Source organism: Lycium barbarum, chromosome 12 (assembly GCF_019175385.1).
Source record: "Lycium barbarum isolate Lr01 chromosome 12, ASM1917538v2, whole genome shotgun sequence".
In the NCBI taxonomy this organism is placed as follows: Eukaryota; Viridiplantae; Streptophyta; class Magnoliopsida; order Solanales; family Solanaceae; genus Lycium; species Lycium barbarum.
Genome location: NC_083348.1, coordinates 57,455,246 through 57,481,516, shown reverse-complemented (window position 1 = coordinate 57,481,516; position 26,271 = coordinate 57,455,246). Strand labels below are relative to the sequence as shown.

General features: G+C 34.0%; 3 protein-coding genes across 3 annotated transcripts; 1 reads left to right on the top strand and 2 right to left on the bottom strand.

Annotated features, from left to right (window-relative positions):
- Positions 1-1,109: 1,109 nt before the first annotated feature.
- On the bottom strand, positions 1,110-2,910 carry LOC132622354 (GATA transcription factor 18-like). Its single transcript, XM_060336955.1, has 2 exons — positions 2,205-2,910; positions 1,110-1,578 (listed from the first exon to the last, which is right to left on the bottom strand). The coding sequence occupies exons 1-2, from the start codon at positions 2,637-2,639 to the stop codon at positions 1,366-1,368; spliced, it is 648 nt and encodes a 215-aa protein (XP_060192938.1). The 5' UTR covers positions 2,640-2,910; the 3' UTR covers positions 1,110-1,365.
- Positions 2,911-14,544: 11,634 nt separating this feature from the next.
- LOC132622851 (GATA transcription factor 18-like) lies at positions 14,545-16,410 on the top strand. Its single transcript, XM_060337524.1, has 2 exons — positions 14,545-15,422; positions 15,946-16,410. The coding sequence occupies exons 1-2, from the start codon at positions 14,973-14,975 to the stop codon at positions 16,213-16,215; spliced, it is 720 nt and encodes a 239-aa protein (XP_060193507.1). The 5' UTR covers positions 14,545-14,972; the 3' UTR covers positions 16,216-16,410.
- Positions 16,411-17,917: 1,507 nt separating this feature from the next.
- LOC132622343 (sugar transporter ERD6-like 4) lies at positions 17,918-25,530 on the bottom strand. The gene is made up of 18 exons (XM_060336947.1): positions 24,625-25,530; positions 23,423-23,485; positions 23,118-23,207; positions 22,802-22,861; positions 22,647-22,712; positions 22,484-22,549; positions 22,303-22,378; positions 21,765-21,829; positions 21,592-21,684; positions 21,401-21,481; positions 20,331-20,415; positions 19,358-19,404; positions 19,219-19,281; positions 19,067-19,126; positions 18,903-18,962; positions 18,729-18,788; positions 18,379-18,493; positions 17,918-18,286 (listed from the first exon to the last, which is right to left on the bottom strand). Exons 1-18 carry the CDS (start codon positions 24,907-24,909, stop codon positions 18,174-18,176), a joined length of 1,548 nt encoding a protein of 515 aa, XP_060192930.1. The 5' UTR covers positions 24,910-25,530; the 3' UTR covers positions 17,918-18,173.
- Positions 25,531-26,271: the final 741 nt, after the last annotated feature.

The following is a 26,271-nucleotide window of genomic DNA, read 5'->3' as shown; positions in this document are numbered from 1 at the left end:
AAAATAACATAAAATTGTTGCAGAAACTTTTCCCAACGGTTGTTATTGCAACGAAGTGCAAAAACTTTTTTTTTGTTGCTAAAAGTATTTTTTGCAACAATAATCAATATGATGACAACAAAATTAAATTGTTTGGCAACAAAAAAGTTCATTTGCCAACAATAAAACTAAGTTGTTGCCAAATATCAAATTTTTTATTACAATTTCTATACTTATGATGAAACTCGAATTAAGGGTGGATGGATCGCACAGATGCTACTACAACTCTTGTCAGTCAAGAAAGCCATATTACTCCTCACCAAAAAGCACACACTGGGCCACTAGTTCTTTTGTCACAACTGAAAAGAACGATTTCATATCCACCATACCATACTGTACAAAGTGTTCTGTTCAGCTGCAGACGAGTAAAAGAAAGAGAAAAACTATAGAGAGTAATTGTATCATTTTTCCAATAAGTATCAACTAGATTTTCATGAACTGTCACTTATGACCCAAAATGAAATGAAACGAGTTTAACAGCAGCAAACTTTCAGTTGATGAGTGAAGTAGTGGATCATCATATTCAAAAAATATATGTACACTTGTGATTTGTGAAGCAGATTCATTAACAGTGGAAGAATGTTACTATTTAGTCAATCTATTTGAATGATCATTAAAAGAGAAAAGTTAAAGTAACTAAGTACGATTCTGCTACTAAAAGAAGGAAAAGCTACTAAACACAAGCATATAATGTACTCATTTTGACTCCTTCTCTGTGATGAAAGATCATATATGGACCAAAAAGAAAACCAACTGATAAAGAAAGAATTTCTTGAACAATAACTATCATGTCAATACCATAACATCTTCACTCTTTGCGGGGGTCTTTTTTCCCCGGATAATTGCACTTTTGATCCCTTGATCATTAGTAAATTTTAACATTAACGTTTGTTATTTTGTAAGTAATATTTGACTAAATGTTAACTTTCATTTAATCAAAATGCTTAGTTTTAATCCTTTTATATAAAATATATTTCCTATTCACTCTTAAGACAATTTTTGATACTATATATTAATCTCAAATTCAAGCGACAATGTAAATATAATGTAACACATCAATAATTAAATAGTTTAGCATTGAATAATTTGTTAAAACTTTTAAAGATTCATAAGTAGAAGGATCAAAAGCGCACATTTCAATCAACTGAAAGTCAAATGTGCTTAACTATACTCCTATATGATAACGACCAAAATAAGAATTTGTCGAACTTAAAAAGCAAAACTCCCTTTGCTTGAATTTTAAACATGAAATGAATACTGCATCCATCCTCCCGTTTCCTTTCTTGTTGAGAGGTTTCTAATAAGCTAATCAGCAATGCTGAGAGGCTATAGGTAGGGCCAGAAGGAAATGGCAGTATTATCAGAATCATGACGATCATCATCATCATCTTCAATGAACCTGAATTCATTTCCATAGGCTGAATGATGAACCCATGACCCGTTCATTTCCATTCCACCACCGTTAGCGGTGTCCGCAGCGGCGGCATTGGCTCTCCTCTCCTCCTTCTTGAAACGAATTCCACAGGCATTGCAAAGTGACTGCATATTGTTCCAAATTTCTCCATTAGTATACCAACTTTTTTTATTTGGATAAGACTAGCTCGTAGAGAAAATGAAAAGATTAATTAGTTCACTAATATGATTAACTAGTAATTCTAGATATATAGTGTAAACTTATGGAACTTAGTAGACATACATGTTATGTGCCAAAAAAAGAAAAAGAACATTATTTGTAAATACGTACTTTGTTTTACACTTTTATCCATTATTACACTCTCAATTCAAAATACAAGAAATTTGAATTGTACAAACTGTTTTGTAGAGTATTTCAGCTGAAATTATAATTTTTGCTCATAAAACTTCAATATCTTTTCAAGCGAAATTCATTTTCGATTACAGTTTCAACTTTTAAATATTTATTCTCTACTTTAACTTTATATACTCCTTTTGTTTTCTTCAAAAATCACCAAATATTGTCCTACACGAGACTTCTATCATCAGATCATTTTTATCTGCGGCTGTACATTATCATCTCTCACAGCAGGCTTTCAATCTAAATTTGTTATAACGTATCTATAGGTAAGTGGTTTTCAAATAATATGATCGTGTAAAAACTCTTTAACACAATCCGTGTACAATAATTAAGCATATAAAATATATATTACCTTGGGGCCTCTAGGACCATTTCTCCACAAAGGTGTCGAAGTTATGTCACAATTAGCACATCGGCGAGCAACAAGTGAGTCAGTGTTGCCATTATTGCTACTACCACGACTTGACTTTGGAGCAGATGAAGGGGTCGTATGATTTTTGTTCTGTAGAATATTCCAGCATTTGGACATGTAAGAAGAAGAACGACGTTCAACTCGCTTTTCATTCTCATTGGTACTAAGACGAGTGGAAGGTGTTCCTAAGGAAAGAGTACAATCAACTGAAGACGAAGAAGAAGGAGAGACAGAATACATGCTTTCCGAATAATTTTCATTGTCCTGATACTGGTTATAGAACATTGAGTATGCAGAAGTAGCATTATCTTGACCGTAATATAAACCGCAAGTGCACGAACCCCCATGACAATAAGGGCTACCACAACTATTCATCGTGTTAGTTTTTTTTTCTTTTTTCTCAGCTCTATGAAATTGAAACTTCAAGGAATTAAAGAGGAGTTGTAGTTTTAGGAATGCGAAAGAGAGAGCGATTGATTGGATGAAATGGTAAGTTGAGAGGGAAGACAATGACAATTTAAGGAAGAGAGCTTAGGCCTTTTGTAGTGTACAAGAGAGAGGAAAGATATGAAGTAAGTGGGGTAGTTTGTTAGCTTTATATAAGCGTAGTGAACTTGTGTATAATAAATTGGAGAAATACACGTCAGCTGATGCAGGAGTCCACGTTGTCGTCAAATGTGATCTTTTTCTTTTTAAATTTTGGTTTTTTGGATTCTTTGTTTGCAGATGAATGAAGAGAGTGGGGACCCAGATTAATATGTTATTTAAGTGAACAAGTCAGAAAGGGAAAAGAGAGATGAAGTTAAAAGTGACAGTCGACTGAAGAAGAGTAAAGAAGAGACTTGAGTCCTAGAGTCCTAGTATGATTTTAATAGTTATGTGCCAGTACTGGTCTCTATATTTAGTAATGCCTGAGTAATATTGGCAGTTCTATCATAGCAGAACTTTGCAAATTTGAATTATTTGTAGAGTTTTAACTTCTGTAGTGATTGTGTATGGTTATATTATCAGATTAATATGTACATTATAACCTATACAATAATACAAATGTAACTGGCAATAGTATTTGAATTTGATGACTTAGCTAGAAATGCAGTAGATATATGACATAGCAAGTTAAATTGTACTGATAGTTAGTATAAACTAGTATTTTTATAACATCAATAAATGTATATTAGATGTTTATTTTAGTACTTTCTCCGTCTCATAATAAGTGTCACCTTAGTTAAAAACACGCATTTTAAGAAACCAATAATGTAATGTAAAGTTTATTAAATTACCCCTATAAAATAAAAATAAATTACTTTTACCCTTTGATTAGAGCATGCACAAGAAGTAAACCTTTTGACATTGGAAATCCAACAATACCAAGTTACTATCTGACTTTTCCAATCATCATTTAAATGTTACTTATTGTCTAAGGGTAGAATTGGAAAACATTAGTCAACTTGTGTCTTGGTTTCTTACGGCGACACTTATTATTGGACAAAAAAATTTGACCAATGTGACACTTATTATGAGACGGAAGGAGTACTATGTATTATACAAAACACAACTAGTATGTTAGTATATGTTATGTACTCCTATAACTTATATTAGTTCATACAAATTCAATAATCTTAGCTCAAATTCTATATATGTTTTAAAATATTCATTAGATATATACAAATAAAAGAATTTAAATTCAACAAATATGATAGAATCGCAAATTCGAATGCATAAAGTTTTATCCGCCTAAAAAATGAGGAGATCTAGAGAGATAAATTGGTCATAAGGAGAGTCAAAAGAAAGACACGTGAGTAGGAGGAACAGTCTTCCATGGATCTGCCTTCTCCGATCACGAGGCCGCCATTAAATTTTAAAATACTCGCTCCGTCAATTTTACTTGTCTCGTATTTTAAAAATACTTATCAGTTTTTATTTATCTAATTTAAAAAATTAAGAGATAATTTAACATTTCATATCTATTATACCTTTACTATTAATTATTAGTTTGAAAAGTTGAAATATTCTTAATGGCTGAATAACTTTTAAAATATATCTTATTGATTTCAATCATTAGATCACTTAACAATAATTATGACTAATATAAAATTATCATTCTATTTTTGAGTCCTTAATAAACGTGTCAAGTCGATACGTGACAAATAAAAATAAACAGAAAAAAGTACCTAATATTGGTATACATGTCTCTACCCCCGACCCAACTTTGTTTTGCACCCTCACTTCTAGTCCCCCAAGGAAAATGGAATTACAACACTATGACTGCATTTCATCTTTTGGCACCACTCAATTGTTATTTATGCTTTAACGTTTAATCAAAGGTTACATGACAATTTTTTTCTTTTTATTAACTTACAATATCGAGTGCGAATACAAAATTTCATATCCATATCCGTTAGTAAACTTAGTCATTTTAACTTTCTCTGGTCTATAATTTAATCAGATCGAATGGCAACGTCTTTCACAATCAATCTAGTTTATGTGGTGCGAACTTGTACTTTAGATTTGTTCCATTCCGAGGTTGGTAATTAAGAAATCCATTAATTGATGACCCATCACATTGAAGTAGATTTAGAAGATCAGGGTAACACTGAATTACACCATTCCTCCTATCATCCAAAGGTACACATCACAAGAACAATCAGTCCAGTTTCTGGCATTGCATGTCCATTGCATAACCCATTAGTCAGTAGCCGTACCCTGGATTCACGTGAACTGATATTGAATCCATCTATGTCTAGCTAATCTCATTTTTCCCAATCCAAGTTACCACATTGATTTAATTATACACAAGCCAGTATTTTTGTCAAAATAATAATCATCATCATTTAGGTCTGCTTCAACAGGAATATCCAAAAATTAATTCGAGACACCATAATATAATATAGTAGTACTAATCAATATTTGGAAATGTAAATTTGGGAAGTGCAAAGTAGACTAAAAATTCCGAGATATTAGTGAGACCACGTTCATATACTGTCTTTAACTTGAACAATGTCATTTTTATATAACTGTCACAGAGTAGCTAGTGACATAGTGGTACGTCACATTTGACAACAATTTCGCTTTAAATTCCTGAAGTTAGCTAACAACAACAACATACCAGCGTAATCTCACAAGGCAAATTGAAGGTAGCTATGAAAACATTTTTTTCTCCTAAAAGCTATAGATGATGGGACTAAAGAGGTCTTAAGAAATACATTGAACTTAAAGTGAAAATATTAATATGATTAAAACTTAATTTCAACTGATGATACAACGTAAAATATTGCATTGGCAATTGTGGATGGTGGGCAAAAAGCGATTAAGAGCAAATGTAAAAGAGGAAATAGGAATAGGAATCATAAAAATGGGATACTCTGGCAATCATCAAAGCAACAACGTTTCTTTCATCAGAACTTAAGAGAGCAAATCTTTGACTCGCAAGATGCAAACTTAGAATGGTAAAAAAGGGAGGAAACGAAAAAGAAAAGGTGTTCATTCATACCCTCTTTAGTTTTTCCTTTAAAAAAAATACTCAAACTATATTAGATTTGGTGAGTATAGGGAACAGGAAAGAACAAAGGGACCCAAGTCTTATGTACACAATGATGAAATATGAATGAGATGGGGTCCAACGAACAAACAAAACTACGTCTGGAATATCGATGGATTCGATTACAAGATTCAAAAAAGGGAGAGAATAAAATGTATCTTGAGATTGGCGTCCCCTTTGCTCGACAAACACGAAGACCAGACCAGACTTGTTATTCGCTTTCCAAAATATGCTCTATGAACCCCCATTACTATTATTATTTTGATTTACCCAATAATTAATATCACTACCTTACACTATAAACGTTGTATAAATATTGCATGGCAGAAACCATCCCCACCCCCCTCCTACTCACATCCCACGGGGGTGGAGCTAGGTAGGATTGAGGGGATTCATCCGAACCATTTTGACAAAAAATTATACTGAATGTACAAGGTTATAATAAATTTTTTATATATATATAGTAAATGTTGAATCCCTTTGACTTCTTCGTATATCTATTTTTTCATATCTTCTAACTCCCTTAATGAAAATTTTGGCTCCACTACTAATTTCACTCCCCAATATTTCACCATACTTACAACTTTTAATTACTAATATAGTAGCATACTTTTGAACAAATAATATTGGCTTACTATTACAACTCAATATTTTTGTTTTGTTTGGATCTATTTGTTATAGAAATCCTAAAGCTTTTCACTTCATGATAGATTGATATTTACTTTGCATATTTTCAAGTGTTATCATACTTAAAATGTAAAAACCCGCTGGGTCGTTATAGTCTTTCCGGCACCTTCATCCCTTCCCCGAGCTTGGTTAGCTTACTTTGACCCGAGGGGACCGTTGGCACGCTTCCTGAGGTGTTAGATTTGATTCGGGTGACTTTTTGTGAAATTCGGCTTAAAGCGAAAAAGAGTTGACTCAAAGTTGACTTTTGGGTAAACGGACCTTTTTAAAAAATTCATCGATTCCGAGAGGTCCAGATGGTCTTTTAGAACTTGAATGTATATCTAGTTCGGTTCCCAATGCAATTGGATGCATTTTGGGACTTGGGTTGGGAAGTTGGAATTGAGGTATCGGGAGTTGACTCAGTCAACGAGACCTCCAGTTGAGAATTCCGAGGCCACAAGTGAGTTCGTAGCTTATTTTTATGTGTGTCTGTGTATGTGGTTCGTGAGCAGATGGCCTCGGGTATTAGTCGGGATTTCGGTTGAGATTGAGATTATTTGTGGGGAATTCTGGTGCTGGTGTCCGCCATGGCGGCACCATTACCGTCCCAGCAACACCGCCATAGCAGTGGGATGGGCCGCTGGGGCGGCCAAGCTCTTTTGCAGCCTGACTGTCTCGACGGTCTGAGTGGACGTTGCGACGGTACCGTCGTAGCGGTCCCGACATATATATATATATATATATATATATATATATATATATATATATATATATATATATATATATATATATATATATATATATATATATGTCGGTATTGGGCCTGTTATATTCATTAAGTGTGTATTAAAAGCCTTTAGTCTATCATTTATTACTATTCCGAAAATTGAGCTTTTGGGAGAAATTCTAGAGGATTCTTGGAGAAGATTCTTGGTGGCAAGTCCTTATAATCTCCTTGCTATTTCATTATTCTCAATCATCTTATAATCCATTTCATCTTGATAGTTCATTAAGTAATGGAAAATTAAAAGTGGGTTTAATGAATATTCTATCTAGGCTTCTAAATCATGATTCATTATTGGGCTTCATTAAGCATTGAATTGATGATTAGAACCCTTATTTCATAACTTCTTGCTAATTAGAGGCTAATTTGTGGATTTAGAAGTTAGGGTTTACACCCAAATTTGGGGGTTTTGCCTAAAATCCGAATTAGAGTAAATTATTGATTATTATAGTTTGCTAATGAAGGGAATTGATCATCTAGAGGTTTAATTTCTTGTTGGGACCTTTAGATCCCTAATTTTACCCTTCTAGTTCATAAACCCTATTCCACAGGTTGGGAATTTGGGACTTGATAGAAGTAGGGTTGGTTTCGATGTTCTTCTTGATTCTAATTCGATTATTCAAATATGCTTAGACTTTCTTGATATTGAGGCTCAGCGGAAAGGGAAGGCTAAGGAGTGATTGTTGGTGTTATTGTTGTTTGGCCTTCCAGGTAGGTTATGGCTTACCCTATGATGAGACTTCGTTTAGTGAAGCATATATTTAGATAATATTATCGGAGAAAGCATGTAAACCTTCGGGTATGAAGTTGGGTTGGACATTGTCTTAGGTTGGGCCCTGTTGTGTGATTGGGGCTATCCACCCTGTTGTGTTGTGACTTGATTGTTCTATTATTGTTGGCCTGATTCCGCATGGTAATAGTAGATATTGGAGACTATTGATATATCTTATGCATGATAGTGTGGTACCTCACTTGTTGATGTTTGATATGAGATAGTATTCTATATGACGTGTGTAGTCTTTCATGATATTGCTGGCGTAGCCATACTTGGTACTAGTGATATTGATCTGATTATTGATATTGACTCATACATTGCACGCATTCTCATCCTTCATGATATACTGTTGATACATTGATGATACTTGAGGAAACACTGTGATGAGTTGGGATCAGTTTGGATGAGAGTGACGTGAGGTCCGATGTCCGATGGTTGTTCCGGAATCGTGGTTGAGTGGTAGCAGTATCTAGGCTGTCGCCGGACAGTGAGGTGCATGGATGCTGCGGGTTCCCCATGGGTTGTGCTGATGAAAATCCTCCGTGGGCAAAGATCCGGAGTCTCGTTCGTCTGTTGGGCTAAGATCCGGAAGGAGTGGTACATAGACCTCGCGAGTCCCCGTGGGTTGTGCTACCGAGACGTCGATACATCCGTCCGGAGTGCATGTGTACACAACATTGCATTGCATTATTTTTGCATTCATACATCATTGCATTGCATTGCATTATGGTTTATATTGTGATGATCTAGTGATTTACTTGTGTTATTTGGATTTGGATATATTGAGACTTGACACATTTAGGTTTAGATGCTACCACCTAGGTGATGACGTGCATTTGGTTCTGACTTGTGCTTGACTTGTACTTCATAATTTATCTGCTTATCTTACCTTATTATCTGGATTATGTTAGCTATACTTAATCGGCCTATGATACCTACTAGTACTGTGGTTTTGTACTAAACCTGCACTTGCTGCATTCTTTTATGAATGTAGAATTCCAGGTTGGATCTACTTTCGTCTCCCGTGACTAATATTCGCTATCAGGGTTTCTTAGAGTCTACAGGGTGAGCACGAGACGTCCGCTGCCTTGAAGATTCTTCTTCTTTATGTCTTACTTTCCATTCTAAGACATATTCATACTTGATGTATTTTTGATATTCCAAACTTGTATATTTCTAGCTAGATGCTCTTGTATGGATTAGACCAGACTCTGGGTGTATTTTCTTATTTCCGCACTTGTTCTATATTATTATCGTCAGACTTATGTGATTTATTCTCTTCCGCTTATTTAATTATTTATTTATGCTTCTACTATCATTGGTTGAGGGTTCGCTTACCAAGGTGGGAAAGGTAAGTGCCCGCACGACTTAGCCAAATTGGGTCGTGACACAAAATTAGGGCTAGGCGTTTGTTCGGTTCGGTTTTTTGGTTTTCAATTTGTAAAAAATGGGAACCGAAATCGAAACTGAACTAAAATAACTTTGGTTCAGTTTGGTTTCTTCGATTTGGATATGAAAACTTTCCCACAGCCACAAGTACGAGTTTGGACAATTTCTAGCAAATTTTAACAAACATAAGCTAAAACTAAAGCGATGGATGCTAAGCTCATAGGAAAAGGAAACAATACTAAACTACTAGTACATCTGATAGGGTCAAAGAAATCATAGGCCAAACAGAGAAAGCAACCAACAACAATAACAACAACCCAGAGAAAGCAACCACCCTCCAAGAATTCCCTTTTCTACTCTTTGTTGGCCTCATTCTTCATATATTATGTATATATGTAATATGTGAAGTGAACCCAGTATATTATGTATATATGTAATGTTTCATGAAAAATATGACTTGCTAAAATTCGATTTTTCGATTTAATTGAATTAGAATTTGCATACACCGAAAACCGAACTGAATTGTAGAAATTCCATAAATTAAAATCGAACCGGACCGAACAAACCGAAACCGAAATTAAAAAAAGTTCGGTTCGATCGATTTTTTCAGTTTGAACTGAAATATGCCCAACCCTACTCAAAATAGAGTATTCTTACAATTTTTGCCTACGCATGCACACATTATGAGGGAAAAAATAAGGTCAATTAGCGATGAATAACTTATGTCGCTATACTAAAAAGGAATGACAATTCTTTTTATTTAATGTAGAAATAATTTAACTTTAATTTTCATGTTATTCTTAATGAACTGATGTATAAATCAATACTCCCTCCGGCAAGGGCGGATCTACGTGGGTGGCAGGGTGTTAACCCGAACACCCTCGGCAAAAAATTATAGTGTATATATAGGGTAGAATTTTTGTGTTTATGTACATATATTAACTTTTGAACACCCTAAACAAGTGCAAAGGTTAGCTCTAGTGGTCCAGGGTGTTCAAAATTGTCTTTAATGTCCTAAGTTTGATCCCCGCTGACAACCTTATTTTTAATATTTAGCTTTTGTTATTTTTTTGGACCCCCTGAGTGAAAATCTTGGATCCGCCACTACTCTCCGGCCTAAAAAAATTGAGAATTTAGCCTCTAAAAGTTGGTCCAAAATAATTGAGGTATTAGTCTATCAAGAAGGTATTTTATTCTTTTTCTAAATTTTCTGTCGACACATGCTTAATTAAATGAACAAATTTAATGCTTGTTATAGTTTCAAAACCCCTCTTAATTAAGAGTATTTTAATCAATAAACCTCTTAATTTTTAGGCATAAGTAAATATCTTAATACATGTGTCCAATTCTACACCTCGATTATTTCGGATCAGAGAAAATATTTATGTTATTTTAAATTTGTACTCAAATAAATACCGTCACATAAATTGAGATGTGCCGGCACTTCTTTTTGCGCAATGCTATCTAAGGGGCATATAAGAGAAGGTGTGGTCAATTCAAATGAGTATAGAAGTGCAGTCAATGTTAATGCAATCTATTAATACCCTTTTTAATGGAACTCTGGGATTTGCTTAATCATGGAAGCCAAATCCCCCACGAACGCCCCCATAGTTCTCACACTATTTGAGGCCTGAGGGTGACAAATAAACTCACGCTTCCTCATAATACAATGACAATCATGTTGCGTTGCTCCTTTGATTCTGTGGGTCTCACCCAGCTTCAATCCTATTTTTCAAATATTTCCCTAATTGTAGTCCTATCTTATCCAACTTTGCTGCGTAAACATAACAAGAAAAGGATTAATCAATAGATTCAGCCTTATACACAAATATTATAAATAAAAATATCACCAAATTAATATTTTCTTCGTCCCAAATTAGTTGTCGTGTTTTGTTTCTCGAGTGTCACTAAAGAATTTTGTAAACATTTTAAAATGTATTCTTTCATCAAATTGACATGAGAAAAAGCTGTAACCTGTAGTACTTTTCGTATAGCTTTGAATATCTAATTTTTAATTGTAAAATGTTGAGTTGATTTAATCTAATTTGATTTTAAAGATTAGTTAAATTGATTCTCGATAAGCAAAACATAACAATTCATTTGGAACGAAGGGAGTATGTTATAATAGGCTATACATCTACTTAACTTTTTTCTAATAATACTGTAACTTTTATTTATTTAAACTCTCATCATTACACGTTAAACCCGTGCCATGCGTAAATTATTTCAATTGAATGCATTTTGAAATTCCCCCATCGCCCTTTGATTTGCATGCATGAACTTATCCAACTATCCATGCAAATAAACTAAGCAAAAGCGCACACACAAAATCTGTATATTATAAAGATTTTGAATACCAAGATTCAAATCTATTGATTACTACATACTACTTTATGTGCTACAAACGATGAAAAGAACAGTGCCGAACTTCTAAAAAAGAAGAGAAGTATATATAGAAAAACAAAAAATAAAAACAAAAACAAAAAAGGAAAAGGAAACATTCCTCAAAAGCAACGAGATACAACTGGAATGAATCTCAGTTCTCCAGTTATCAATCTCTTTATTTAGCTTTCTCTGTCTAATGGGACTAAGTTATGGATTGGTCAATCGATGGAGTAAAGAAAAAGAAAGTGATCGGTATATAAGAACCCCAAAAAGATGCAAATTAAAGAGAAGGAACCCTTGATAAGCCAACCTATAGAAAGTTAAGTTTCTGGTCTGGTCAACAATATAATCTGTGAGTTGTTATATATTTATTATTCCTTCCTCTAAAGAATAAATACTGTAGCCTCTTATTGTCTCCTATGAAGGGTTCTAGTCTTGTAGCCAAAGGAAACTTGGATTTACCTTTTCTTTTCCTTCCACTCATAGTATACGTTTTGTCTGCCTCGTCACTCGCCCTGATTCTACCTTTTTGCCGGCCCATTTTTTTTTTAACAAGTTAAATTTGGTCATCAGTATTTGCAAGTGATCAAGATGGAATCCCTCCCTTTATTAAAGCTCTTCGACTCGAACTCTTTAAAAAAAAAATTCCTAATATGAAGCGTTTCTTCTGCTATGATATGAATCCTATGCGGCAAAAGTTGGATTAATTTAACTAGTGAGATTGCTACCAAATTGTTATACCAAAAAGAATAATCAAAGTCATGGTAAAACTCTTAGGGATTGTATTTGCCTGAAGTCACTTATTTGGAAGTTAAAGTTTATTCATCTATTTACAAATACTGAATTTCTAACATTTGAAATATTCGTGAAACGTTGAAAAATTTTGTTTGAAGAAAATTTAAAGTGAAACAATGATTTTCATTCATAAAAGAACAACGTTTTTTTTTTCTCAAGTAAAATTTTAGTCTGAACACAATTTTAATTTTCAAATATCTTTTAAAACTTCAGTTTTAAATGCTTTTTTTCAATTAAATATTGTCCAAACACTTATACGTACTGCAAGAGTATTACTTTCTGTCAAGACACCCGTACTTAACCTGTTATCCACAGAAGAGAAAAGAAAAACGTGTTATCTCACAAAATAAATAAAATAAACGAAACTACGGTTAACATTAATGGACGTAACCATCAATTCCAGTGACTAGTTTTAGTTATTTTATGTGAATCATTTTGTCTTATTTTTTCTAAATTTCTGGTAAAATGTGGCCGACAATCGGGATTAAGGTGGTAATATTTTTATAAAAATGGCGACAATCACTATAAAAATCCTCTGGAAGGCATAATGACCAGGCAACAGCCTGAGTATTCTTGTGGTCTGTTCTTGTTACATGTGTAAGATTTGTTTCCTTTTGATCTGTGAACCTCTGCTTCATGAATTTACCTTGAAGTAATTAAAGAATTAACGATCGTCTGTCCTGCTTAATAGAATATTTAATTAAACTAATTTGGCTCATCTAACACTTTACGATTTCTTCAGTCATGTATGTTTATACGACACATGATTTAGTTTCCAATGTAGATTAATAATATTTTATATTTGCTTAGAGTGGCACTCTTTGAAGAATGAAATTTAATCTGACCAAAATAAATCTCACATATAAAGGCCACTACTCCTAAACTTGCTGCAAATGGATCCATTTGCCCAGTATGCTCTTAAGGCATGGTGGGAGCCTAACTAATGGGCCAAAAAAAAACAGTAGCCCAATAAAAATGTGTCTTAATGAGGGGATGTTGTTTAGGCCATAATGATATAGATCTACGGCTAATTTGTTTGATAATTAAGATTAAGACTTATGAATATTAAGATGTTATATTAAGAGATGAATATTAAATAATTAAGATTTTTTATTTTCTCGACATTCAAATACTTCGTAAAACTTGTCTTTATTTAAAAATTAATAAACATAAAAATTATTTAATATAATAATATATCCACAATTTTTTTTAAAGAAAATTCTATTGTGGTTGGTGGTGGTTGTGGGTGCGACTTGAGTGGTGGTGTTAACTGATGGTGGTGGTTGTGGATACGTAGAGCCCGTTTGGATTAGTTGAAAAAAAAGAGGCTTTTAAGCATAAGTGATTAAAGTACTTTTAAGTACTGAAAGTTACTTTATAAATAAGCAGTTACGTGTTTGGATAAAAGTGTTTAAAGGATTTTTCGAAGTAAGGGTCGTATTGGAATTAAAAGAAAATATAAGGGATAAAAGGGTAAAGTTGTTGGTCAAACCAAAATGACTTTTAAGCCAAAAAAAATAATAAGTTGGGGTTGAGCAACTTCTTGGTTTTGACTTATTTTAAGCACTTTTTAACTTAATTTAAGTTGTTTTCTATTTTTTAAATAAGTTAAAAATGACTCATAAGCTGATTTGACCAACTTATAAGCCAATCCAAACGGGCTCGTAGTAGCTAGTAGTGTTGGTGACTGACAATAGTGATAATTGATGGTTGATGGTGGTAGTTGGTGGTGGTGGCTGATAATTAAAGGCGAATAATAGTGATAATTAATGGTGGTGGTATTAATGACTTATAGCAGAGATTGGTAATATATAGTAGTAGTTGACGATGGTGATTGGCGGAACGTAGTGATTGGTGGTGGTTATCGTAATATGCATGATTCATAGTGATAATTGTAAATGATGACTATTGGTGGTAATGATTGATTGTTGGCAATTGGTAGTGGTGCTGATTGTGGTTCAGTATGGTGGGTGGTAGTTGATGATGGTAGGTGACAGCCATGGTGCGCAATTAGAGATGAAAGCGGATAGAGTAATGGTGATTTTATCCTAAACAAAAATCTTTGAATACATAACCTCTTTCCTGCACCTGCTGACGTGTATTTCTCCAATTTATTATACTCAAGTTTACTACGCTTATATAAAGCTAATAAACTTCCACAACTTACTCCATATCTGTCCTCTCTTGTACACTACAAAAGGCATAAGCTGTCTCCCTTAAGTAGTCATTGTCTTTCCTCTCTCAACTTACCATTTCATCCCATCAGTCGCTCTCTGTTCTTTCATACTTCTAAAACTACAAAATCCTCTTTAATTCCTTGAAATATCAATTTCATATAGAGCTGAGAAAAAAAAAAAAAAAAAAACTAACATAATGAATAGTTGCACTACCGCTTATTGTCATGGGGGTCCGTGCATTTGCGGTTTGTATTACGGTCAAAGTAATGGCACTTCTGCATACTCAATGTTTTACAACCAATATCAAAACAATGAAAATTATCCCGAAAACATGTATTCTGTCTCTCCTCCTTCTTCATCTTCAGTTGATTGTACTCTTTCGTTAGGAACACCTTCCACTCGTCTTAGTACCAATGAGAATGAAAAGCGAGTTGAACGTCGCTCTTCTTCTTACATGTCCAAATGCTGGAATATTCTACAGAACAAAAATCATACGACCTCTTCATCCGTTCACAAGTCCGGTCGCAGTAGTAGCAATAATGGCAACGCTAACTCAGGCGGCACTGACACATTCGTTGCTCGCCGATGTGCTAATTGTGACACCACTTCTACACCTTTGTGGAGAAATGGTCCTAGAGGTCCCAAGGTAATATACATTTTATATGCTTAATATATCAGTGTAAAGAATTTTTACACGATCATATTATTTGAAAATCAATACAAACAGATATTTTATATAACAAATCTGGATTGAAAACCTGCGAGAGATGATAATCTACTCAGGTAAAATTGAACTGATGGTAAAATATAAAGTCTTGTTTGGACAATATTTGGTGAAACTTGAAAAAACGAGTATTTAAAGTTGAATATGAAGATAAATACTTGAAAGTTGAACTGGAAATTGAAAATGCCTTTCACCTGGAAAAAATATTGAAGTTCTATGAGCAAAAAATATATTTCACTTAGATACTCCTCAAAACAGTTTGGATTTTAAATTGAGAGTGAAATAATGGACAAAACTGTAAAAATAACATGACTTCACACTATAAAATTTAGAATTACTAGTCATTAGTATCAGTAAACAAATGGATCTTTTCATTTTTTTGTCCGAGTATTATCCAAAAAGTTAAAGTTGGTATACTAATGGAATAAGATTGGACTATGTGCAGTCACTTTGCAATGCCTGCGGAATTCGTTTCAAGAAAGAAGAGAGGAGAGCCAGTGCTGCGGCAGCCACCGCTAACGGTGGGGGAATGGACACACAACACATGATAAACGGGGGGTCATGGGTTCATCATTCACAATCCCAGAAAATGCCGTGTTACTCTTCAGCCTATGGAAATGAATTCAGGTTCATTGAAGATGATGATGATGATCGTCATGATTCTGATAATACTGCCATTTCCTTCTGGCCCTTCCTAGCCTCTCAGCATTGCTGATTAGCTTATTAGAAACCTCTCAACAAGAAAGGAAACGGGAGGATGGATGCAGCATTCATTTCAAGTTTAAAATTCAAGCAAAGGGAATTTTGCTTTTTAAGTTTTCAAATATTGACAAATTCTTGTTTTAGTCGCCTTTGATCCTTCTACTTATGAATCTTTATATATTTAACAAATTATTAATGTTTTATGTTATATTGTCACTTCAAATTTGAGATTAATATGATTTTAAAAACAGTCTAAGTATGAAATATTTTTCTATATGATCAAAATTATGCAGTTTGATTAACTAAAAGTTTAATATGCTTAATCAAATATTATCTATTAACAAATAGCCAAATACCAATATTAAAAATTCACTAATAACTGAAGGAAAAAATGTAATTATCCGAAAGAAACAAAAGGGATACACCACAATGTATCAACTATCAAGATGATGTTAGGGGACTGACATGATAGTTACCGTTCAAGAAATTCTTCCTTTATCAGCTGATTTTCTTTTTGGTCCATGTATCCTTCAAAGAGATAGATTCAAAATGAGTTAAATCCATGTTTTTGTTTAGTAGCTTTTTCTTCTTTTAGTAGCATAATAGTACTCAGTTACTTTCAACTTTTCTCTTTTGATGATCAGTCGAATAGATTGACTCAATAGTAGAAGCATTTTAATTATTCTGCTTCACAAATCACAAGTATAGGTATACTTTCTTGAATATGGTGATCCACCACTTCACTTTATCATCTAAAAGTTTGCTGCTATTCAGCTCGTTTCATTTCATTCTGGGTCATAAGTGACAGTTCATGATAATTTCGTTGATGCTTTTCATTGGAAAAATGATTACTCTCTACAGTTTTTTTCTCTCAGTTACTTGTCTCAGCTGAACTGAACACTGTCCACAGTATGGTATGGTGGATATGAAAATGTTATGTTCAGTTGTGACACAGTAAAAACGAGTGGCCTAGTAAATTTAATGTGCTATTTGGAGAGGAGTAATATGGCTTTCTTGGGGTCCGAAATGCCTATTATTTTCGCGAGATTAATTTCTGTAGATGCAAAAATTATGAGAGCTCCTAAGAATTGCATAAAACATATCTCATCATTGCAATTGTTTGGCAAATGCAGCCATTTTGATGCAATGTATGTCGAAGGAATTATGACTAACAAGTTGTAGCAAATTGCAACAGAAAACGAGAGATCCAGTAGTGATTTTGTTTACATGCTTACAGTCAACTAGGTTACACGACTTACATGTCAAGGCACAACGATAGACATGCCATGCCATATGATATAGACATGCCATGCCATATGATCAGAAGCCGCGAGCTAAAAATTCTACAATAAGGAATTCAAAAAATACACCATGAGCAACTTGAGATTTGAACCCGTGATCTAATGCAATTTTTACCAAGAGCAATCCTGAGTGTGCAACATGTGAAGAACTTTTTTAAAAATCATAAAACTAAGCATGATACCACAGACGTTGCATATTAATTAATGTCTTGTAATTATTTTGTTTTCTTGTAAAAAGGTGAAGAACTTAATCTTCATGTTCATGATATTAATTAGCCAAATTATTTGTGGTTCAATACTCTAAATTTATGTGTTAGTGACGGATAACGGAATATATAGCAAACTGAATTTGATGCAGCTGATTAATGATCTACTTTTGAACAAGATGACAGTACGGTATGTAGAGGGAAGCAGTACTGGAAGTAGAATAGCTTTACAATGAGTTGCAGCAATAAAGTCGCAAAACTATTTTATCATCACCGACTTAACCACTATAACAAAAATGTCACAAGACTGTTATATGGGTAGAGTTTAGTTACTTTGATGTGACAAAAAATAATTTTCTGAACTTACAGTTATATTTGGATAAATTCAGTAACCATATGTGAAATTAACCCATTGGAGCGCTCATTCTGTTTGATCCTCTTTAATTGCGTAAAACCTGTTTGCATCATCTGAAGGAACGCTGAATTTCTTCAAGTGTTTTTCCTTTGGTTTCAGGGACCCAAAGCCTAACAAAAACAACTGTAGAAGCTGATACCATTGTATAGATGATGAATGTTCCTGCCAATAGTACAATTTTTAGAGTACATTCATAGCATTCTTAATTACAACAATATATATAGAACGAGGGAAATGGTAATTAATGATTGCACCTCCTTCGCTCCAAGTCAAAAGCAAGTTCGCTGTCATTGTAACAACCCATGATGTTAGCCAATTGGCCAGCGTAGCAACGCTGCCACCAAGACTTTTAATGTTCACTGACAATATCTGCACAAATGATTTTGTAAACTATATGCTCATATGATATAAACACCAACGCTTGAATTGCTCATATTTCTTTGCTAGTTTTGCTTAGAAGTTCTTGTTTCTCCCTCTTGCGAAATGTAGATTTGTGTTTTAATTTGGTTGGTGTTAATGATCCGTGTTCTATCTTTTGTTAAATGTACAAAGACATTAATTATTTTCTTCTCATCTCATGAACTGTGAATTAGCTTTGACATACCTCAGACATTATGATCCACGGAATGGAACCCAATCCCAGTCCAAATGCCATCACTAGAACCTGGAAAGTTCATTAGTAAAGGCTCTGAAATGCCAGAAAGCACACATAATAGGTGGAGAAGAAAAGCGTATGGCAGTAAGGGGGGATGAGTAGAAGCTGAAGCATGAACTATACCACAAGTCCAACCAGAGATAATATTCCTAATGCAGGATGCCAACTTTTGGGTGCAAAATCCTGGTTTCAAGTAGAAAAGATTGTGTAATGTTAAGCAAGAAATTTAAGCTAAATCCAATAACTGCTTGATTAATTCTCATGAATGTAAATTTTAAGTTACTGACCTTTAGGTAGAAAGTTGTTGCAACAAGGAAGCTGCTAACTGTCATTAACGACGAGGACATCTGAAGAAAGTGTGTCAATTAATATAAAAGTTGACTTTTTCTTTAATACTATGTATAGTTAATATCAATGTCAAATTTCTGGCTAGACATACAATAAGAAGTGCCCTGCGACCCGCTTTGTCCACAAGTGATGCAGCTATAGCTGTAACAATAACCTATAGAAGTGCTTGTATTAATAGTCAAGAACAATATCTGCACAAAAATGAACACTATATTCCACGACTGACTTACCTGAATAGCCCCGATTCTAAATGTTCCAGCTTTACTTGATGAAACTCCTATTAATTTGAAAAGCATTGAAATTAAAACCTATATGTTGAACCATTCACTTTGTACATAGCCTCTTTATGACTAACAGCTACAGATACAATCTAATGACGGAACATCTTGAAATAATTTGGCAAATAGACGTTAATCTGATATTTACTTAGAGAGGCAATCTGCATACAAGATGTACAAGTAAGATCATAGTTCGAAGTAGTGGCTTCTCTAAAATTTATCATGAAAACTGCCCTTATTTCATTCAATTTTCACATTTTTTTTTTTTTTTTGTTATGCGTATATATTGAAGAAAAACAATAGAACACCAGAGAGTCAAGAGTTTCTAGCTGGTGTGTATGGTTCAGCTTTCTGCCATATTTTCACACCCAAAGGAGACTAGGATTGATGTATGTAGTTCTGGAGAATGGGCATATTTACATAACGTAAGAGATAATCATAGATGATGCATTTTTAAGCTAAGTGTCAACCAAGTTCTATGGTGCATAATATAGGTAGCTTTACTTTTTAACCATCTGGGTGAGAAGATTCATTCACATGACGTGGACTGTATGATGCCTTACACATAGACAAAGGTGAGAGGATTAATGTTTCAATTAGTTTACTTTGACCAGATTTATCCGGAGTTCTTCAAGCTAAAGCGAGAAGCATAATAGTTCAAAAGTGATTGGAAAAGAAGAAATGCTGAAATTTCATATGCACCACAAAAATAAGTTGCAATTCAGTGAGATTCATCACAAAGGCAGTTATAAAAGAGTTCTTCAAGGGAATCCTTCTATTTCCATCACTTCCTATCCTATATGTCCTCTTTTTCTACTTCTACCAATAGACTAAAGAGACGAAAGATGCAGCCTAATGTTCCTATTCAGCCATCTAATCATTTGATGATTCTAGTATGACAACTTCACAGATAAAACTGACTGACCAGCAGATTTGAAGATGTTACTGGAATACATTAAAACACCATTAATGCCGCTGAGTTGCTGGAGACTGAGTAATCCAATACCTATCTGCATATTAGGACCAACTCGCAAAAGTGACCCTTGAGAGGAGTACGGTGTTAGTGTCAAGTTTTTATGATGACAATTTTACTTGTGCAGGTATAGTAGTTAAATCGCACAAGGAATATATGTGAAGCCCACAAAACAGCCCCAACAAAATGGGAGCTCACAATACAGCCCCAACGAGCTGGGCTCACTCAAGTAATGACTTCCCAGCCCTAACGTTGCTAACAGCAGTACTCTTCAGCAGTACAAAATCATTCAACAAAGGAAAAGATATCTGCAACATTAAAGAAGAAATATTCCAGCAGCATCAAATCGTTTCAAAGAAGGAAAGGCCATCTCCAACATTAAAAGGCATATCTCACGAAGTGTAATAATCTTGATGAATGATAATGCTGCCTCGACGCACAAGGAAAGTAGCAAAAGCTCAGTCTTATTCTTGGAAATAGGATCGTTAATTCTATTTCCAAGGATCAAATCCCTTGGGTTGATCTCTGTGCGTGAAGAGCCTAAAAAGCTATAAAAGGGCTGCTTCACAAATGCAAGACTTATGCAATAGTCTCATTCTCTCCATTACTCTGCTTTACTTTTAAACAAACATTGTTAGTCTGAGTGATTTATAGTGTAACAAAAAAGAAAGGAGAGTTACAGTTTGTGAGGCTTTGTATCAAAAAGAATAAGAGTGTTTTGAGTGTAGACGTAGGAACTTCATTCAAAACCTCCATTGTACCAAACCTTATAAAAGAGCTGCAGAGAACACCCTTGCAACCCAAGGGGACTGGACTAGGATTCACATTGAATCTGAACCAGTATAAAATACGTGTGTCATTTATTTTCTGCACCTTACTTTAGCATTCACTGAGTAAGTAGTCGACTACTGGTTTAACCTAGTCGACTAACAGATCGAAATTTTTTAACAATTCACACCCCCCCCCCCCCCCCTTGTCTTGCACTTTCATAAGAGGCATAATATACAATGCACAAGAAATACCAGCAAAGGATAGTAGTATCGCCTTCTCTTAAGCTCAGAAAACTGAATTGTAGTTTTTTTACTTGATGATCCTACAGATTTCTGGACAAAGGATATCAACAACAAACAAGCACAGACACATTTTAAGAGTTTGAGAAGCAAAGAATCTGCGGAAGGCAAATCGAGGGTTCAGAATAGTTAAATTAATTTACCTTGATCTCATTTACTTCTAAGGATATGTCAGTGTCAAATCCCCTAAGAACTTGCAAAGAAGTTTCAAAATCCTCAAAATTCCCCATTTTAGCCTAAACATTACACTATGGAATGTCAGCTTAACATAAACCAGAAACCAAGCAGGATAAAAACCAAAGTTTGTTACTCATACCAACCACCAAGGAGATTCTGGTATAAAAAAAAGACCAGGCATCAGAACCGTGCAAGGCAACATTCCTGGAGAGGGGAATTATAAGTTGAAAAAGCTTCACTATTAGAAAGACCGAAACCAAGAGGTTTGATTACAGAAAATGAGTGGCATGATGTGACAATTCAACTGCTCAAATTGGAAAAAATAGTTCTAGTTTTGATCAAGACAAAAGCATTACATTATATCTCATTCAAAAGTGCTGCTTCAATTAACTTGAGAATACATAACATCACATGAATATGTAGCCTTATTGGACTTACAATGTATAGGATGTTAAAGCATATGTATAAGTACTAATCTGGATAAGGTACTAATTCTGTTAATGGTACATTATGAACTTGGTGAATGTCACCAAAAGCCGTTACTTGATAAAGAATCTCCAATGAATTTCTAATACTAAAATAGGAGAAAAACAATCAATTGTCAACAGGCACAAGATGGCTTGAGAAAGTTTCTTTGGAAGTGATCGAATTTCAACAAGAACTCGTACATTGCTCACCTATAATTGCAAGCACTCTCCAGCTTGCAAAGAGACCCAATAGGTACGCCGACATTATCCCAATTGTTAAACAAAGCTATACGCCAGGAAAGAAACGTTAAACAATTGAACTGTTAATTAAAATAATTGTAAGACCATGGATTAGCGTCGGAAGTGAAACAAAGCACATAACAAAACTAACATTATTAATGGATCCAAGGACTCCTCTCATGTTTTGAGGTGAAATCTCTGCTATAAATACAGGAACCTATACATAAGAAACACAAAGAATTTGGATAAGCAGGAGGTTTCCATTATAACTCCAACTAGAGGTATCACAAAAGCAAAGCATTTACAACATTTACCACATAGGAAATGATGCCCACACCAAAACCTCCCATCAACCTTCCCATGTATAAAAACGATGTGTCCTGTTAATGATGGAAAATCCATATATTCAAGTAAATTTCATATAAAGGATGCAACTGAATTGTGCAACACATAGCAACTAATCACTCACTCTGGCAAATGAAATGGCGAGCCATCCGCTAATATTAGGAATTGCTGCAATCATTAGTGTCTGCATTTCAATATTAGAGGAAGGAGTAAATCCTAAAATAAAGGAACAAGAGAAAGAATATTTATATAGGTAACTATCCATAGTAAGTGGATCAGTAACCTAGAAAATTATGCAGGTAAACTTGCTACAAAGGGTTAACAATATTTTGATAGAGTAAAGGTCAGTGTATGTAAGTTAAATCTCTATAAAAAAGTAGCAAGCTTCTTGCTTGCTAGTACTAAATCGAGATTGTACAATTGAAAATGCAGTCTTATACCCCTTTTCGTCCAATGTGTTCGGATATCTGACCACTTGCAATTGCACCAACCATTGCACCCACATTCGCTACAGATCCAAAGATCGAAAACTATTAATGAAAAAAGAGAAGTTATTCTAACATAACATCAAAAATGTGATATTCAAAGTCCCTAAAAACTTGTACTAGCACTTTAACTATTGTATCAAAATATCAGGCTTGATCTCAACACTGTGTTTCCTACATATACTAAGCACATTTCCTTTTAAAAAAACTTGAAAATGATAACTATAACAACAAAGTACTACTAGAAAGAAGATAAAAACCTCTGACATTGAAAGTACGAGGTCGTTCATGATGTCGGACTGCGTAGGATTAGTATATCCCAACTGCAAATTAGTCAGCCAATCATAAGTAATCAGAACAAAGATAAAGTTAATCAGCAGCAAGTTTAGTGGGTGTAAATTTGATTATGTTAACACAATCTTTCATTTCATTCGCTTGTACATATAGGGTCCAAGCCAAAAAAACAGTACTGTGTGAGCATTGACTCCTTGGTGGCGGAGTCACGAATTCTAACAAGGGAATTCATATACATGAATGTGACCTCTAAAGAGATTTTTGAACCACCTTTACCCCTGCACTAAAAGCCTCCCTAATGTCAAGAGGATTCAACAATATATATATATATATATATATATATATATATATATATATATATATATATATATATATACACACAGACACACACACAAAACAGTATTTTTTTTTCCTATTTGCGCAGTTTAATTATTGAACGAAGGGAATTCAATTGAACCCTTTCCCAATAGGTAGCTCTGCCACTGTATCCCCAGGAGTAAAATGCATTGCAGAGGATCTGTTGTATTTTACATGACTCTTTTATGGTCCACTCCAGAAAGATTAACACCTTCGTATTAAACAACTTTTAAATTTTGACAATTTCATTTGTCCTTGACGAAATAACATGGCATTCCATAAATCACAATTTACCGAAGGTATTTTGAATATATTATACATTTTAATTTCTCTACACTAATAGTGTAACAAAAAGCTTCACATTACACTGTCAAGTCATTTAAAAGATAACTACAGGTAACAATTCATAAAAAGCGAGATTAGTAACTTAAAAATAAGGCAAATTAACTACATGCTACAACAACAACAATAGTGAAAAACAACATGCCCAGTGTAATCCCACGGGGGGCGCTTCGGAAGGTAGGATGTACACAACAAATATCAATACACAATGGCAAAAAAGAAATTACATGATACCTAAATCATACTACTAAAAGTACGACAACACTCGGCTACCTAATAACCTTTTACTCTAATCCGCGACCTCCATACTTACATGCTACAAAGGGTTAAAATGCACCGATAGCAAAAAAGTATTTACACTGTTAGTAGATGTAAGTTAAAAGTCTGTTATAGTATTACATTTTTAGTTATTTCTTAAACTACGTGTCCAGTGAAACAGCGAACACAAACGAAGAAAAGTTAGCCATACGGTGAATCCAAACTGAAGGGAGCCTAAGGCAACAATGAGAACACAGAGATAAATGGATATGGATTCACGAAGAATTTGGTTCGATGATTCCATCATGCTGGATTGCCTTGAGCTCATTCGATACCAGCTTCTAGTATGCAACAATGGCTTCTTAAGCATCCCTTCCTCAGAGCTAGCTGAATCATCTCTAAAACTCATCCTTGCTACTGCTTTCCCTTTCGGAGGCAATAATGGCTTTCGAAGTAATCCCTCCTCAGAACTGGCACAATCCTCTCGGAAACTCATCTTATTGCCAATGTCTTTACTTTAATTATTACTTAGTAAATAAATTTTGAAGCCTGAAATAATGAAGAGGGTAACATTGAGGGATTTGATGAAGATGTTTATGGGGAATAGATCAGCAACAGACTCTAGAACGAATGCTACAAATATGGAGAAGCTGATTCGGAGTGGCAAGACTTACAGGAAGTTGACACGTGTGGAATGCCAAGAAATAGAGCAGTTATACTAGTTGAACACTAGTACTAGTATAGAATATGTTACTCCCTCTATTTCAATTTGTTTTTCTTGTTTTTTTTTTTTTTTTAAATCCGTTTATAAAAGAATGTTCTTTCTGTTGTTGTGATAACTTTTTAGTTTTAACTTTTCACGTAACATGTTCAAGATCACAAAATTAATAGCCTATTTGGCTAAGCTTTTAAAATCAACTTATTTTGAAAAATACTTTTTTCAAAAGTGTTTTTTAAAAAAAGTATTTTTAGTGAAAAGTTATTTATGTTTGGCCAATTAATTTAAAAAATACTTTTGAGCAGCAATTAGTGTTCGACAAAGCTTCAAAAAAAGTGTTTATAAATGTATTTTTCTCAAAAGTACTTTCCAATAAAGTGCTTTTAGGCATAAGCTATGTTTTTTAGCTTTTGAAAAACAACTTTCCTACTCCGAATAAGTGTTATTTTCTCCCAAAATTTTGGCCAAACAGCTCAGTTTTTAAAAATAAGCACTTATCGAAAAAAATAAGCACTTTTGGGGAAAATAAGCTTAGTCAAACAGGCTGTAAATGTCATTTTGTTATAACACATAATTCAAAAGTCTGTTTTACTTTCTTAAACTTCGTGCGAAAAATAATATAATTTTCTATTTGGATTTAAGTAGTGAAGCACCAGTTAGGGGTCATTTGGTTTGAAGACAAGTTATCCTAGGATTAGTTATGTTGAGATTAATTATGTTGGATTAGTTATTCTGGTATTATTTCTTATTGATTGTTTGGTTTGTTCTATTAAAAGTAACTTGCATTGCATAATTTCTAAAATAAAATAAAATATTTGTTTATAAAAATACCCTCCACCTTATTTAGTAGGGAAAAAAATTGAGGGCCCTCAGGGCTATTATTGTCATTTTTATTATTTTATCTTGGGATAACTAATTCCGGGATTGTTATACCACCCTCTGAGAGGGATAACTTATCCCAATACTGTTTTTAATCATGGAATAACTTATCTCAGGATTAGTAACCAAATAAAGGATAAAGACGTACTAAATTTTTATCAAAGAACTATGTTTCCTTATCTATCATACCAAGCGACCCCTTATAGTATAAAACAGTTAATTTTTTATTTGGATTTAAGTTAAGTAATATAATATACAAAT

Bases quoted from the DNA above. Each gene is read 5' to 3' on its own strand.
- LOC132622354 (XM_060336955.1), bottom strand. From the start codon at position 2,639: ATGAATAGTTGTGGTAGCCCTTATTGTCATGGGGGTTCGTGCACTTGC. The intron at 1,579-2,204 runs GTAATATATATT...AACAATATGCAG, and splicing joins ATGGTCCTAGAGGCCCCAAG to TCACTTTGCAATGCCTGTGG.
- LOC132622851 (XM_060337524.1), top strand. From the start codon at position 14,973: ATGAATAGTTGCACTACCGCTTATTGTCATGGGGGTCCGTGCATTTGC. The intron at 15,423-15,945 runs GTAATATACATT...GACTATGTGCAG, and splicing joins ATGGTCCTAGAGGTCCCAAG to TCACTTTGCAATGCCTGCGG.
- LOC132622343 (XM_060336947.1), bottom strand. From the start codon at position 24,909: ATGAGTTTCCGAGAGGATTGTGCCAGTTCTGAGGAGGGATTACTTCGA. The intron at 20,416-21,400 runs GTATTTCTTGTG...CCTAATATGCAG, and splicing joins GATACTACTATCCTTTGCTG to ATAGGTATTGGATTACTCAG. The intron at 19,405-20,330 runs GTCAGTCAGTTT...TCAAATTAATAG, and splicing joins TAACATCTTCAAATCTGCTG to GAGTTTCATCAAGTAAAGCT.